At 66.6% G+C, this 16,970-nt stretch overlaps 2 protein-coding genes across 2 annotated transcripts; both read left to right on the top strand.

Moving 5' to 3' along the window:
* Window positions 1-4,620: 4,620 nt before the first annotated feature.
* On the top strand, window positions 4,621-9,589 carry LOC143171785 (uncharacterized). Its single transcript, XM_076360866.1, has 2 exons — window positions 4,621-5,011; window positions 9,138-9,589. Exons 1-2 carry the CDS (start codon window positions 4,621-4,623, stop codon window positions 9,587-9,589), a joined length of 843 nt encoding a protein of 280 aa, XP_076216981.1.
* Window positions 9,590-11,750: 2,161 nt separating this feature from the next.
* On the top strand, window positions 11,751-14,781 carry LOC143171781 (uncharacterized). Its single transcript, XM_076360862.1, has 2 exons — window positions 11,751-11,860; window positions 13,533-14,781. Exons 1-2 carry the CDS (start codon window positions 11,819-11,821, stop codon window positions 14,691-14,693), a joined length of 1,203 nt encoding a protein of 400 aa, XP_076216977.1. The 5' UTR covers window positions 11,751-11,818; the 3' UTR covers window positions 14,694-14,781.
* Window positions 14,782-16,970: the final 2,189 nt, after the last annotated feature.

Genomic DNA, 16,970 nt, shown 5'->3' with positions numbered 1-16,970 from the left:
TCAGCGCGCGGAGCCGGGCGAAGAGCCCGCCTCCCGCCTCGCCCCGGCGGCGGGAAAGCGGCAGCCAATGAGAAGCGGCGGCGCGAAAGTCCCGCCTCCCCGCTGGCCAATGGAAGACCGCGTCTGGGCGTGGAGGCGCAACGGTGAGAACTGCGGCTCGTCCCGCCCCCTCCCCCTCCGCGGGGGCTCCACCAATCAGAGCTCGAGGGGCGTGGCCTGGAGTAAAGCTGGGGTCTGGGGGGCTAAATCTGAGCCCTGAGGGGGGTAAAGGTGGGGCCAGGGGGTAAATCAGGGCCCTGGAGGTGTAAATCAGGGCACGAGGGGGTAAATCTGGGCCCCAGGGGGTAAATATGAGCCTTGAGGGGGTGGATATGAGCCCTGAGAGGGTAAATCCGGGGCCTGAGGGGGAAATGGGAGGTCTGAGGGGGTAAATCTGGGCCCTGAGGGGGTAAATCTGAGCTCTGGGGTGTAAATCTGGGCTCTGGGGCGTAAACCTGGGCCCTGAGGGGGTAACTCTGGAGCCTGGCGTGTAAATTGGGGCCCTGAGGGGGTAAACCTGGGGCCTGAGGGATAAATCTGGGCCCTGAGGGGATAAGCCTGGGCCCCAATGAGTAAATTTGGTCCCAGAGGGAGTAAATCTGGGCTCTGGGGCATAGGTCTGAGCCCTGAGGGGTTAAATCGGGCCTGGAGGGGTAAATTTGGGCCCTGAGGGAAGTAAAAGGGGTCCTGAGGGGTAAATAGGAGCCCTGAGGGGGTAAATCTGGGTCCTGAAGGTGTAAATCTGGGCCCTGAGGGGATGAGTCTGGGCCCCAATGAGTAAATTTGGTCCCAGAGGGAGTAAATCTGGGCTCTGGGGCATAGGTCTGAGCCCTGAGGGGTTAAATCGGGCCTGGAGGGGTAAATTTGGGCCCTGAGGGAAGTAAAAGGGGTCCTGAGGGGTAAATAGGAGCCCTGAGGGTGTAAATCTGGGTCCTGAGGGTGTAAATCTGGGTCCTGAGGGTGTAAATCTGGGTCCCAATGAGTAAATTTGGTCCCAGAGGGAGTAAATCTGGGCTCTGGGGCATAGGTCTGAGCCCTGAGGGGTTAAATTGGGCCTGGAGGGGTAAATTTGGGCCCTGAGGGAAGTAAAAGGGGTCCTGAGGGGTAAATAGGAACCCTGAGGGTGTAAATCTGGGTCCTGAGGGTGTAAATCTGGGTCCTGAGGGGATAAGCCTGGGTCCCAATGAGTAAATTTGGTCCCAGAGGGAGTAAATCTGGGCTCTGGGGCATAGGTCTGAGCCCTGAGGGGTTAAATCGGGCCTGGAGGGGTAAATTTGGGCCCTGAGGGAAGTAAAAGGGGTCCTGAGGGGTAAATAGGAGCCCTGAGGGTGTAAATCTGGGTCCTGAGGGTGTAAATCTGGGTCCTGAGGGGATGAGTCTGGGCCCCAATGAGTAAATTTGGTCCCAGAGGGAGTAAATCTGGGCTCTGGGGCATAGGTCTGAGCCCTGAGGGGTTAAATCGGGCCTGGAGGGGTAAATTTGGGCCCTGAGGGAAGTAAAAGGGGTCCTGAGGGGTAAATAGGAGCCCTGAGGGTGTAAATCTGGGTCCTGAGGGTGTAAATCTGGGTCCTGAGGGGATAAGCCTGGGTCCCAATGAGTAAATTTGGTCCCAGAGGGAGTAAATCTGGGCTCTGGGGCATAGGTCTGAGCCCTGAGGGGTTAAATCGGGCCTGGAGGGGTAAATTTGGGCCCTGAGGGAAGTAAAAGGGGTCCTGAGGGGTAAATAGGAGCCCTGAGGGGGTAAATCTGGGTCCTGAAGGTGTAAATCTGGGCCCTGAGGGGATGAGTCTGGGCCCCAATGAGTAAATTTGGTCCCAGAGGGAGTAAATCTGGGCTCTGGGGCATAGGTCTGAGCCCTGAGGGGTTAAATCGGGCCTGGAGGGGTAAATTTGGGCCCTGAGGGAAGTAAAAGGGGTCCTGAGGGGTAAATAGGAGCCCTGAGGGTGTAAATCTGGGTCCTGAGGGTGTAAATCTGGGTCCTGAGGGTGTAAATCTGGGTCCCAATGAGTAAATTTGGTCCCAGAGGGAGTAAATCTGGGCTCTGGGGCATAGGTCTGAGCCCTGAGGGGTTAAATCGGGCCTGGAGGGGTAAATTTGGGCCCTGAGGGAAGTAAAAGGGGTCCTGAGGGGTAAATAGGAGCCCTGAGGGTGTAAATCTGGGTCCTGAGGGGGTAAATCTGGGCCCTGAGGGGATAAGCCTTGGCCCTGGGGGGGGGTAAATGGGGGTCCGAGGTGTGTCAGAACCGGGACGCCTGGGTCCCTCCCATCACCCCGGATGCCTGGGTCCCATGGGCACGTAGGAGGGGCAGTGACGTAGGTGCCACCATCCGTGGGGACCGTCTGCGAGGGGCACGGCGAGGTAGGTGCTGGAAGGGGAAGGCCATACCCGGGCACCTGGGTCCCTTGCGGTGGAGGACCCCAGGGGTGGAAGGGGGAGCTGGTGAGGCAGGGAGGGGTGTGTCGAGCTGCACCCAGATGACTGGGTCCTTCCGTGGCTGCGGAAAGGGAAGTGGAAGGGTTCCTGCACCCACACGCCTGAGTCCCTCGGAGCAGCAATGGTGGCCACGCACGGACGCCTGGGTCCCTTATAGTGGTGATGGGGGTCCTGCCCGGACACCTGGGTCCCTCCCAGACACCTGGGTCCCTCCCAAATGCCTTGGTCCCTCTTCTAGGGGGTGCGTCCCCCTCCATGACACCTGGGTCTCTGGAGAGGGTCCCATCCCCGGGTGCCTGGGTCCCCCTTATCTCCATTACGGCGTCGGGGAGGGCTGCCCGCCTGGATGCCTGGATCCCCACCTGGACACCTGGGTCCGATCCCCAGGCGCCTGGGTCCCCACCCAGACACCTGGGTCCCATCCCCAGGCACCTGGGTCCCATCCCCGGGTGCCTGGGTCCCATCCCCGGGTGCCTGGGTCCCCCTTATCTCCATTACGGGATTGGGGAGGGCTCCCCGCCCAGATGTCTGGCTCCCCGCCTGGACACCTGGGTCCCATCCCTGGGCACCTGGGTCCCCACCCGCACTCCTGGGTCCCATCCCCGGACTCCTGGGTCCCATCCCCGGGTGCCTGGGTCCCCACCCGCACTCCTGGGTCCCATCCCCGGACTCCTGGGTCCCATCCCCGGACACCTGGGTCCCATCCCCGGATGCCTGGGTCCCTCTTCATTACGGGGTTGGGGAGGGCTCCCCGCCCAGATGCCTGGATCTCATCCCCGGACGCCTGGGTCCCCACCCGGACTCCTGGGTCCCATCTCCAGACACCTGGGTCCCATCCCTGGGTGCCTGGGTCCCATCCCCGGACGCCTGGGTCCCCACCCGGACTCCTGGGTCCCATCTCCAGACACCTGGGTCCCATCCCCGGACGCCTGGGTCCCATCCCTGGGTGCCTGGGTCCCCACCCGGACACCTGGGTCCCATCCCCAGGCTCCTGGGTCCCATCCCCGGGTGCCTGGGTCCCCACCCGGACGCCTGGGTCCCATCCCCGGGTGCCTGGGTCCCTCTTCATTATGGGTTTGGGAGGGCTCCTCGCCCAGACGCCTGGGTCCCCACCCGGACACCTGGGTCCCATCCCCAGGCTCCTGGGTCCCATCCCCGGGTGCCTGAGTCCCCACGCGGACACCTGGGTCCCATCCCTGGGCACCTGGGTCCCATCCCCGGGTGCCTGGGTCCCCACCCAGACGCCTGGGTCCCATCCCCGGGTGCCTGGGTCCCTCTTCATTACGGGGTTGGGGAGGGCTCCCCGCCCAGATGCCTGGATCTCATCCCCGGACACCTGGATCCCATCTCCAGACACCTGGGTCCCATCTCCGGACGCCTGGGTCCCATCCCTGGGTGCCTGGTTCCCCACCCGGACGCCTGGGTCCCATCCCCGGGTGCCTGGGTCCCTCTTCATTACGGGTTTGGGAGGGCTCCTCGCCCAGATGCCTGGGTCCCCACCCGGACACCTGGGTCCCATCCCCAGGCTCCTGGGTCCCATCCCCGGGTGCCTGGGTCCCCACCCAGACGCCTGGGTCCCATCCCCGGGTGCCTGGGTCCCTCTTCATTACGGGGTTGGGGAGGGCTCCCCGCCCAGATGCCTGGATCTCATCCCCGGACACCTGGATCCCATCTCCAGACACCTGGGTCCCATCCCCGGACGCCTGGGTCCCATCCCTGGGTGCCTGGGTCCCCACCCGGACACCTGGGTCCCATCCCCGGGCTCCTGGGTCCCATCCCCGGGTGCCTGGGTCCCCACCCAGACGCCTGGGTCCCATCCCCGGGTGCCTGGGTCCCTCTTCATTACGGGGTTGGGGAGGGCTCCCCGCCCAGATGCCTGGATCTCATCCCCGGACACCTGGATCCCATCTCCAGACACCTGGGTCCCATCCCCGGGTGCCTGGGTCCCCACGCGGACACCTGGGTCCCATCCCTGGGCACCTGGGTCCCATCCCCGGGTGCCTGGGTCCCCACCCGGACACCTGGGTCCCATCCCTGGGCGCCTGGGTCCCATCCCCGGGTGCCTGGGTCCCTCTTCATTACGGGTTTGGGAGGGCTCCTCGCCCAGACGCCTGGGTCCCCACCCGGCCGCCTGGGTCCCCCGCAGGATGTACTCTGTGCCGCTGTCCTCGGCGGTGGCCTCGGCCACGGCGGCCTCGGGGCAGGCACTGCAGGCGCTAGCGGGGCTGGCGGAGGCGCTGGGGACGCCGGGGACAGTGGTGGCGGCGCTGGAGGATGCCGAGGCGGCGCTGGAGGAGGTGGAGGCGGCGCTGGCGAGGCTGCAGGCGGCTCTGGAGGCGACACTGGCGGCGGCGGCGGCAGTGGCGACGCCGACGCCGGGGCTCAACGCCGAAGGTCTCTACCGGGCGCTGGGGGTGGCCGCCGATGCCAGCGCTTCCCAGCTGGAGCGGGAGCTGAGCCGGAACCGCCGGCACCGCTGGGGTCTGAGGGTGGTCCGGAACGTCGCCCTGGGGCTCCTGCTTCTTTGCACCCCTCTGCGTGAGTACGGACCAGTATAGACCGGAACGGACCAGTTCAGACCAGTAGGGAGCCCTGCAGATCCGCTTGGATCAGTAATGGTAGTAGAGAACCCTACAGACCAGTATGGACCAGTATGGACCAGTAGGAAGCCCTGCAGACCAGTAGAGACCAGTTTAGACCAGTAGGTACCACAAGGAACCACTGTAGAGTAGTAGAGACCAGTATGGACCAGTATGGACCAGTAGGAAGCTCTGCAGGCCAGTAGAGACCAGTTTAGACCAGTAGGTACCACAAGGAACCACTGTAGAGTAGTAGAGACCAGTATGGACCAGTATGGACCAGTAGGAAGCTCTGCAGGCCAGTAGAGACCAGTTTAGACCAGTAGGTACCACAAGGAAACACTGTAGAGTAGTAGAGACCAGTATGGACCAGTATGGACCAGTACGGACCAGTAGAAAACTCTACAGGCCAGTAGGGACCAGTTTAGACCAGTAGGTACCACAAGGAACCACTGTAGAGTAGTAGAGACCAGTATGGACCAGTAGAAAACTCTACAGGCCAGTAGGGACCAGTTTAGACCAGTAGGTACCACAAGAAACCACTGTAGAATAGTAGAGACCACTATAGACCAGTATGGACCAGTATGGACCAGTAGGAAGCTCTGCAGGCCAGTAGAGACCAGTTTAGACCAGTAGGTACCACAAGGAACCACTGTAGAGTAGTAGAGACCAGTATGGACCAGTAGGAAGCCCTGCAGGCCAGTAGAGACCAGTTTAGACCAGTAGGTATCACAAGGAAACACTGTAGAGTCGTAGAGACCACTATAGACCAGTATGGACCAGTAGGAAGCTCTGCAGGCCAGTAGAGACCAGTTTAGACCAGTAGGTATCACAAGGAAACACTGTAGAGTCGTAGAGACCAGTATGGACCAGTATGGACCAGTAGGAAGCTCTGCAGGCCAGTAGAGACCAGTTTAGACCAGTAGGTACCACAAGGAACCACTGTAGAGTAGTAGAGACCAGTATGGACCAGTATGGACCAGTAGGAAGCTCTGCAGGCCAGTAGAGACCAGTTTAGACCAGTAGGTACCACAAGGAACCACTGTAGAGTAGTAGAGACCAGTATGGACCAGTATGGACCAGTATGGACCAGTAGAAAACTCTACAGGCCAGTAGGGACCAGTTTAGACCAGTAGGTACCACAAGGAACCATTGTAGAGTAGTAGAGACCAGTATGGACCAGTATGGACCAGTAGGAAGCTCTGCAGGCCAGTAGAGACCAGTTTAGACCAGTAGGTACCACAAGGAACCATTGTAGAGTAGTAGAGACCAGTATGGACCAGTATGGACCAGTAGGAAGCTCTGCAGGCCAGTAGAGTTCTTCTTTCACCCTGACCAGCATAGCCCAGAATGAACCAGTTCAGACCAGTAGGGACCAGTACGGACCACTGCAGGCCGGTAGAGACTTTCTCCTACCCTGACCGCTATAGACCAGTATAGACCAGTAAGGACCTTCACAGACCGGTGTGGAGCCGTATGATCCTGTAGGGACCGCTGGGAACCGCTCTAGACCGGTAGGCACCAGTTCAGACCAGTAAGGACCAGTAAGAAGCCCTACAGATGTCTTTGGGGCCGTAATGGCGGTAGAGGACCCCCCAGACCAGTAGAGACCAGTAAGGAACCCCCCAGACCAGTAGAAACTTTCCCCTGCTCTGACCAGTATAGACCGGTCCGGGGCTATACGGGCCAGGGAGGAGGGCAGCAGACCAGTTCAGACCAGTATATACCAGTAGGGACCAGTAAGGACCCGGGGGGGGGGGGTGTGCCCGCACAAACCGGCGTGGACCGGTGTAGAGCTTCCCCTGCCCCAACCGGCATGGACTGGGGGACACCGGGAGGGGACTGGGGGACACCGGGAGGGGACGGGGACACCGGGAGGGGACAGGGACACCGGGAGGGGACGGGGACACTGGGAGGGGACGGGGACACTGGGACGGGACTGGGGACACTGGGAGTGGATGGGGACACTGGGAGGAGATGGGGGACACCGGGAGGAGATGGGGGACACCGGGAGGGGACGGGGACACCGGGAGGAGATGGGGGACACCGGGAGGGGACGGGGACACTGGGAGGGGACTGGGGACACCGGGAGGGGACGGGGACACCGGGAGGAGATGGGGGGACACCGGGAAGGGACGGGGACACTGGGAGGGGACGGGGACACCGGGAGGAGATGGGGGACACCGGGAGGGGACGGGGACACTGGGAGGGGACTGGGGACACTGGGAGGAGATGGGGGGACACCGGGAAGGGACGGGGACACCGGGAGGGGACAGGGACACCGGGAGGAGATGGGAGACACCAGGAGGAGATGGGGGACACCGGGAGGGGAGAGGGACACCGGGAGGGGACAGGGACACTGGGATGGTACTGGGGACACTGGGAGGGGACGGGGACACCGGGATGGGATTGGGGGACACTGGGAGGAGGTGGGGGACACCAGGAGGGGACAGGGGACACCGGGAGGAGATGGGGGACACCGGGAGGGGACTGGGGACACCGGGAGGGGACAGGGGACACCGGGAGGAGATGGGGGACACCGGGAGGGGACTGGGGGACACCGGGAGGGGACGGGGACACCGGGAGGGGACTGGGGACACCGGGAGGAGATGGGGGACACCGGGAGGGGACTGGGGACACCGGGAGGGGACTGGGGGACACCAGGAGGGGACGGGGACACCGGGAGGGGACTGGGGACACTGGGATGGGACAGGGGACACCGGGAGGGGACGGGGGACACCGGGAGGAGATGGGGGACACCGGGAGGGGAGAGGGACACTGGGAGGGGACGGGGACACTGGGATGGGACTGGGGACACTGGGATGGAACTGGGGGACACTGGGAGGGGATGGGGGACACCGGGAGGGGACAGGGACACCGGGAGGGGACAGGGACACTGGGATGGTACTGGGGACACTGGGAGGGGACGGGGACACCGGGATGGGATTGGGGGACACTGGGAGGAGGTGGGGGACACCAGGAGGGGACAGGGGACACCGGGAGGAGATGGGGGACACCGGGAGGGGACTGGGGACACCGGGAGGGGACAGGGGACACCGGGAGGAGATGGGGGACACCGGGAGGGGACTGGGGGACACCGGGAGGGGACGGGGACACCGGGAGGGGACTGGGGACACCGGGAGGAGATGGGGGACACCGGGAGGGGACTGGGGACACCGGGAGGGGACTGGGGGACACCAGGAGGGGACGGGGACACCGGGAGGGGACTGGGGACACTGGGATGGGACAGGGGACACCGGGAGGGGACGGGGGACACCGGGAGGAGATGGGGGACACCGGGAGGGGAGAGGGACACTGGGAGGGGACGGGGACACTGGGATGGGACTGGGGACACTGGGATGGAACTGGGGGACACTGGGAGGGGATGGGGGACACCGGGAGGGGACAGGGACACCGGGAGGGGACTGGGGACACTGGGAGGGGACAGGGACACTGGGAGGGGACGGGGATACTGGGAGGGGACTGGGGACACCGGGAGGAGATGGGGGACACCGGGAGGGGATGGGGGACACCGGGAGGGGACAGGGACACTGGGAGGGGACGGGGACACTGGGACGGGACTGGGGACACTGGGAGGGGATGGGGACACTGGGAGGAGATGGGGGACACCAGGAGGAGATGGGGGACACCGGGAGGGGAGAGGGACACCGGGAGGAGATGGGGGACACCGGGAGGGGACTGGGGACACCAGGAGCGGAGAGGGACACTGGGAGGGGACGGGAACACTGGGATGGGACTGGGGACACCGGGAGGGGACAGGGACACCAGGAGGGGACGGGGACACTGGGAGGGGATGGGGACACTGGGATGAGACAGGACACTGGGAGGGGACGGGGACACTAAGAGGGGACAGGGGACACTGGGAGGCTACTGGGACACCGGGAGGGGACTGGGGACATTGGGAGGGGACACCAGGAGGGGACAGGGGACACTGGGAGGAGATGGGGACACCAGAAGGGGACAGGGACACTGGGACAAGACTGAGGACACTGGGATGGGACTGGGGACACCGGGAGGGGACGAGGACGCCAGGTGATGTCCCCATCCCCCCGATGTCCCCGCAGTGTCCCTGGACGTGGTGCGGGAGGCGCTGGGGGTGACACAGGAGAACCACTTTGTCCCCTCCCTGGCCACCGTTGCCCTCATCTGCCAGGTGGCCCTGTGGGGCATGGGGACATCCAAGCGTCACCTGGCCACCGCCGCCAGCCACCAGCGTCACCAAGCCCTCCGCTACCGCCGCCTGGCCCGGAACACTGCCGCTGCCACCGCTGCCAGCACCGAGGCCACCGAGGCCATCGCTGCCACCAATGCCACCCTGGAGATGCTGGAGGAGGTGGCCCGTCACCTGAGGACCCTGGTTGACGCTGTCACCCAGGACCTGGAGATGGCCCGGGGCTTCCCCGCCAGCGCCCAGGCCCTGGGGGACGCTGTGGTGGCCTTGGGGACGGCAATGGGGGACAAGGAGGGGACGCAGAGGTTGGCCCGGGCGCTGGAGGCTCTGCCAGGGGACGAGTAGGGACAGGGACGGTGACACCGGGAGGGTCCTGCTCATCCTGGGGACACCCTGATGTCACTTCTCCATCCTGGGGACGCCCCGATGTCCCCTGTCCTGTCTGGGGACACCAGGAGGGTCTTCCTCATCCTGGGGACACCAGGATGTCCCCTCTCCCATCTGGGGACACCCCGATGTCCCCTGTCCCATCTGGGGACACCAGGAGGATCCTCCTTGTCCTGGGGACACCCCGATGTCCCCTGTCCCATCTGGGGACACCAGGATGTCCCTTTTCCATCCTGGGGACACTGGGATGTCCCCTGTCCTGCCTGAGGACACCTGGATGTCCCTCCTCCTGGGGACACCAGGGACACCAGGATGTCCCCTGTCCCACCTGGGGACATCGAGGACGTCCCCTTTGTGGTCCAAGGACATCAGGGAAAGGTTGGTGACACCGTCCCCTGTCCCCCCTCAATAAACCTCAGGGACACGCTGAGCCCCCCGACCTGTCACTGGGGGCTGGGGACATGGCGGGGACATGGGGACGCCAGGGGACGGGGACACCCCCATCCCATACAGAGGACACCAGGAGGAGGGATGTCCCCAAACCGTCCCCATCAAAGGGCTTGGGACTGTCCCCAACGTCCCCAGGGATGCCCGGCTAGATGGTCCCAAGCCATGGGGGACATGGTGGGGACACATCAAGGGCCATCGGCAGGGCCATGTTGGGGACAGCATTGGGGACACACTGGGGACGAGCCAGGGGCACACTGGGGACATCACTGGGGCTGTGTTGGGGACAACCCTGAGGCCACCTCGGCTCCAGCACTGGGGACACTCCAGGGACATCACCAGGACCAGCACTGGGGGGACACTGGGGCCATCATTGAGGACATGTTGGGGACACACTAAGGCCACCATTGGGGGACACTGGAGGCCCGTGGGGTCCCATTGGGGACACTGGGGGACACTGAGGGCTGTGGGTGGCCGTGCTGGGGCCATGTTGGGGACATCAGGGGGGACATCGGGGACCATAGGGCTGTGTTTGGGACATGTTGGGGACACCAATAGGGGACGCAATGGGGACGAGCCGGAGCCAGCACTGGGGACATGTCGGGGACATGTTGGGGACATCTGGGGACACGGGGGGGGATGTTGAAGGTTGCAGGTGGCCGTGCTGGGGACACTGGGGGGAGGACATTGGCAGCCATGGGGCTGCACTGGGGACAATGGGGGACGTCAGGGACCGTGGGGACATCGGGGGACATTGGGACATCGGGGGGGACATCGGGGGACACTGAGGGCTGTGGGTGGCCGTGCTGGGGCCACATTGGGGACATCGGGGGGGACATCAGGGAACATACGGCTGAGTTGGGGACACCGGGGGACATTGGCAGCCACAGGACCCTTTTGGGGACATTGAGGGACATCAGGGGACACCGGGGGCTGTGGGACCCTGTTGGGGACATTGGGGGACACCGAGGGCTGTTGGTGACCGTGCTGGGGCCCCATTGGGGACATTGCAGGGGACATTGGAGGCCATGGGGTCCTGTTGGAGGACACTGGGGGACACTGAGGGCTGTGGGTGGCCGTGCTGGGACCATGTTGGGGACATCGGGGGGGACATCAGGGACCATAGGGCTGTGTTTGGGACGTGTTGGGGACACCAGTGGCCACGGGACCCTGTTGGGGACATTGGGGGACACCGGAGGCTGTGGGTGACCATGCTGGGGCCCCGTTGGGGACATTGCAGGGGACATTGGAGGCTGTGGGGTCCTGTTGGAGGACACTGGGGGACACTGGAGGCCATGGGGTCCCGTTGGGGACATTGGGGGACACTGGGGGACACCGAGGGCTGTGGGTGGCCGTGCTGGGACCCCGCTGGGGACATCGGGGGGAATATTGAAGGCCGTGGGGTCCCGTTGGGGACACGGGGTGGGGTGGGGTGGTGGGGGGGATATTGTGGGACACGGGGAGGACATGGGGTCCCATTGGGGACATGGGGGGGGTGGGGTGGGGGGGACACGACACACCGAGGGGCGTAGGTGGCCGTACCGGCGTCGCAGGGCGGGTGACGTCCCCGCTGGCAACGGTCCCGCTGGCGGCGGCGGCCCCTCGTCCAGCCCCCGTGGGCCGAGCCCGGCCCAGCCCCGGTGCCGTATCCAGCCACCGTCCCCGCCACGACTTCCTGGCCCCGCATCGCCGTCCCCACCGCCGTCCCCACCGCCGTCCCCACCGCCGCCACCGTCACCCATGGGGACACCCGAGGCCACCGGGGCCATCTTCCCCCCGGAGGTGGGACAAATCTCAGCGCTGGATGGCGGCGGCGGTGGCGGCGGGGGGGGGGGGGGGGGAGATGGGGAGGGACAGAGGGGTGGCAGAGGGGACGCGGGGACAGTGGGGACGAGGAATGGGGTGGCAGGGCGGTTATGGGGGTGGCAGAGGGGACGGGGGGGACAGGGGATGGGGGGTGGCGGAGTCTATGGGGGGTGACAGGGGGGTGACAAGGTGATGGGGATGGGGGACAGGGGAGTGGCAGAGGGGACAAGGGTGGCAGGGGGTGGCAGAGGGGATGCAGGGACGAGGAATGGGGTGGCAGGGTGGTTATGGGGGTGGCAGAGGGGACAGGGGACGGGGGTGGCGGAGTGTATAGGGGGTGGCAGGGGGGTGACAAGGTGATGGGGACGGGGGATGGGAGTGGCAGAGGGGACAAGGGTGGCAGGAGGTGGCAGAGGGGACGAGGGTGGCAGGGGGTGGCAGAGGGGATGAGGAATGGGGTGGCAGGGCGGTTATGGGGGTGGCAGAGGGGACGGGGGGGACAGGGGACGGGGTGTGGCGGAGTCTATGGGGGGTGACAGGGGGGTGACAAGGTGATGGGGACGGGGGACAGGGGAGTGGCAGAGGGGTCGAGGGTGGCAGGGGGTGGCAGAGGGGATGGGGGGGTGGCAGGGGGGTGACACGGTGATGGGGATGGGAGACGGGAGTGGCAGAGGGGACGAGGGTGGCAGGGGGTGGCAGAGGGGACACGGGGACGAGGAATGGGGTGGCAGGGTGGTTATGGGGGTGGCAGAGGGGACAGGGGACGGGGGTGGCAGAGTGTATAGGGGGTGGCAGGGGGGGTGACAAGGTGATGGGGACGGGGGATGGGAGTGGCAGAGGGGACAAGGGTGGCAGGGGGTGGCAGAGGGGATGAGGGTGGCAGGGTGGTTATGGGGGTGGCGGAGAGGATGGGGGGACTGGGGACGGGGGTGGCAGAGGGGACAGGGGATGGGGTGGCGGGGGGTTGCGGAGTCTATGGGGGGTGGCAGGGGGGTGACAAGGTGATGGGGACGGGGGACAGGGGAGTGGCAGAGGGGACGAGGGTGGCAGGGGGTGGCAGAAGGGATGGGGGTGGCAGGGGGACAGGGGATGGGGGTGACAGAGGGGACAGGGGACGGGGTGGCACGGGGGTGGCAGAGGGGATGGGGGTGGCAGGGGGGTGACAAGGTGATGGGGACGGGGGACAGGGTAGTGGCAGGGTGGTGACAGGGATGGTGGGGACAGGGAATGGGGTGGCAGGGGGGTGACGGGGACAGGAGGGTGAGGGGACAGGGCAGTGGCAGAGGGGACGGGGGACAGGAGGGTGATGGAGGGACGGGGGGGGCAGGGGGACAGGGGATGATGGGGACAGAGGACAGGGGTGGCAGAGGGGATGGGGGCGGTGGGGGGTGGTGGTGGAAGGTGACAAGGGGACAAGTGCCATGGGGGACCCCAGGGTGGCATCTGGGGACCCTGAAGGTGACAAGGGCCTTTGGGAGACCCCGAGGTGGGGACAAGGGACATGGGCAACCCTGAGGAGGGGACAAGGGACACGGGGGAACCCCAGGGTGACATGGGGACGGCAGAGGGGACAGGGGACATCAGGGGACCCCTGGGAGAGGACAAGGGACGTGGCGGACCCTGCCACTGGCTGTGTCCCTGTGCCCAGGTGTCCCCAGAGCTGCTAGAACCGCTGGTGACTGTGGTGGCCGTCCTGGGTGAGCTGGGGGCCACCACAGGGGACGTCCCCCTGGCCGGGCCACCAGGCTCGCTGCGGGCTGGGCTGGTGGCCCTCATTGCCAAAATTATCCAGGCCATGGGCCACGGTCACGGAGGGGCCACCCACCTCCGTCGTGCCCTGGCCACCACTGGGGCCACCAAGGCCACCACAGGGACCGCCGCTGGCACCACCCCTGAGCCCGCTGCAGTCCCGCCGGGGGATTCCTCCGTCCCCGGGGCCACCGCGGGGGACGCCTGGGCCACCGTGGCAACCATCACCACCCGCAAGTGGCGGGAGGTGGTGGCCTCGGTGGAGGCCACCTGGACTGCGGTGGCAGGGGACGCCGCGCGCCTGAGGGACGCCTGCAGGACTGCGGCCACCGCCGGGACCGCCACCGGGGCCACCACGGGCCACCTGGCAGCGGCGGTGGCCCGGGAAGACAGGGCGCGCCAGGAGCTGCTGGCAGTCACCCGGGCACTGCCGGTGGCCTTGGAGTTGGCCACAGCGGCCTTGGAGGTGGCCACAGTGGCCTCGGAGGTGGCAGCCCACGAGACACGGGTGGCCGAGGCCAGCACGGAGCTGCGGGCGGCCACCGAAGCCACCGAGAAGATGGCGGTGGCGACGGTGGAGACGGCGGAGGCCAGGGAGCGGGGACGGCGAGCAGCCGCGGCCCTCGAGCCCCTGGGACGCTTGGTGACCGCCTGTCACGGGGCCACCCGCTTCTACGGTCACCTGCGGTGCCTCCTCAAGGACATTGAGGCCACCGTGGCTGCTATGGCTGCTGGTCACGGTGGCCCTGAGTGGGGACGCAGCGGCCCCGAGGCTCGTGGGGTGGCCCAGGAGGGTCCCGATGTCCCCAGGGCCACCGCGACCACGGGAGGGGGTCCGGGTGTCCCCAAGGACCTGATGGCAGCGGTGGCAGCGGCCGAGGCGCTGTGGGACGCCAACGCCCGCCTGGCCCAAGGCCACCTCCTGGGGACGCTGTGGATGGCCCGGAGACTGCTGCTCACCCGCGGCGGCGCCGATGCCACCGCCGCCGCTACCGTGGCCCAGCGCTGCCGGGATGCCACCTCCGCCCTCCCGGGGCTGCTGCCGCGGGGATCGCAGTAGGGGACGGTGGCTTCGTTAGGGACCGATGGCTTCACTGGGGACCACCGGCTTCGTTGGGGACCGGTGGCATCAACACGTCACTGCTGCAGCCCTGGTTCTGTGTCGCTTTGTCCCCAACTCGTGTCCCGTCCCGTCCCACCACCCCGTGTCTCCTTTGTCCCCTCCCGTGTCCCTTCTCATGTCGGCGTCCCCTCCCGTGTCACCTCTCGCATGTCCTCTCCGTGTCACCTCTCTCGTGTCCCTCCCCTGTCCCCTTTAAGTGTCCCCGTGGGGGGTTCCTGGCGGTCCCAAAGCCACGCACGGGGGTCCCGGTGTCCCCATGGGGAAGCCCAATGTCCCCAAGGCCACTGCAGTGGCCCAAGAGGGTCCTGGTGTCCTCAGGGCCACCACGGCCACGCAGAGAGATCTCCCCCCCCCATGTCCCCTCCATGTCCCCATCACCTCCCACGTGTCCCCATGGCCCCTCCTGTGTCCCCCCCTCCCCTGTCCCCCCCAAAGGGGGGGGGGGGCAGCTTGGGGTCCCCCATCCCACCGCAGAAGTGACACCCCTGCGACCCCTGATGTCCCCCCAAAAGGGGGGGTTTGGGGTCCCCTCACCCCACCAGGGAGGTGACACCCCCTCTGTCCCCTCCATGTCCCCCCAAAAAGGGGAGGGAATTTGGGGTCCCCCCACCCCACCAGGGAGGTGACACCCTGTGCCCCCCCCCAAAAGGGGAGGGAATTTGGGGTCCCCCCACCCCACCGGGGAAGTGACACCCCTGTGCCCCCCCAAAAAGGGGGAATTTGGGGTCCCCTCACCCCACCAGGGAAGTGACACCCCTGTGCCCCCCCCAAAAGGCGGAACTGGGGTCCCCCACCCCACCGGGGAGGTGACACCCCCTCTGTCCCCCCAAAAAGGGGGGAGAATTTGGGGTCCCCCACCCCACCGGGGAAGTGACACCCCTGTGCCCCCCCCCAAAAAGGGGGAATTTGGGGTCCCCCACCCCACCGGGGAAGTGACACCCTTGTGCCCCCCCAAAAAGGGGGAACTGGGGTCCCCCACCCCACCAGGGAAGTGACACCCGTGTGCCCCCCCCCCAAAAAGGGGGAACTGGGGTCCCCCACCCCACCGGAGAGGCGACACCCCTGTGCCCCCCCCCCCGAAACCCCCAAATCACCCTCTTTTTCACTGCCAAAAAACCACCCCCTCCCAACCCCTTTATTTGAGGGGGGGGGGGCGGCGCCCGGCGCTGGGGGGGGGGTCCCGGGGGGGGGGGGGGGGGTCCCCGGTTCCGACCTCATCCCGACACCTCCCCGACTTCACGGGGGGAAGCGGGACCTTCCGGCAGTTTCCGGGTAACCCCGCCCGGGTGACGAGGGACCCCGAGAGAAGGAGTAGGACCCCCCGGGGGAAGGGAGGGGGGGTCCCGTGGGAATTGGGGGGGGGGGGCGGGGGGGGCCAGGAGGAAAAGCCGGAGCTGGAGGCGCTGGCGCAGGAGCCCCCGTCAGCAGCAGCTCGGGCGAGGTCAAGGGCAGGCGGGCGGCCAGCGCCGGGGCCCAGCACCCCGCGTCCGCCTCGCAGGAGATCACCAGCCGCCGCGGCTGCCGGAGAAAGGGGGGGGGGGGGGTGTCACTGGGGGCCCCACACGCCGTCAGGACACACCCCACCCCACCCCCGCCCCGGCACCCCCTTCTGGGGTCCCCGGTATCCCTGTTGATCCCAATGGGATGCGCCCCCCCCCCCACACACACACACACACACACCGCCGTGGGACCCTGAACCCCAGCAGCGCCCCCCCCCCCCCCAGGACACACCCCCCCAACCCCAATGGCACCCCCCAATCCCTCCCCGACCCCCCCAACCCCAATGGGACCCCCCCCAACACCAACAGCACCCCCCAATCCCCCCCACCGACCCCCCCAACCCCAATGGGACCCCCAGTCCCCCCCCCAGGACCCTCCCAACCCAATGGCACCCCCCAATCCCCCCCCCAGACACCCCTCCCCAACGGGACCCCCCAACCCCAATGAGACCCCCCCAACCCCAACAGCACCCCCCAATCCCCCCCCCCCCCGACCCCCCAACCCCAATGGGATCCCCCAGGCCCCCCCAGGCCCCCCCCAACCCCAATGGCACCCCCCAATCCCCCCCCCTCAGACACCCCCCCCCAACGGGACCCCCCAACCCCAATGAGATCCCTCCCAACCCCAATGGCACCCCCCAATCCCCCCCCCAGACACCCCCTCCCCAACGGGACCCCCCCAATCCCCCCCCCAGACACCCCCCCAACGGGACCC

The sequence above is a fragment of the Aptenodytes patagonicus genome, chromosome 31, assembly GCF_965638725.1.
Source record: "Aptenodytes patagonicus chromosome 31, bAptPat1.pri.cur, whole genome shotgun sequence".
In the NCBI taxonomy this organism is placed as follows: Eukaryota; Metazoa; Chordata; class Aves; order Sphenisciformes; family Spheniscidae; genus Aptenodytes; species Aptenodytes patagonicus.
Note: the sequence above shows the minus strand (reverse complement) of the source record. Positions and strands in the feature narration are given on the sequence as shown.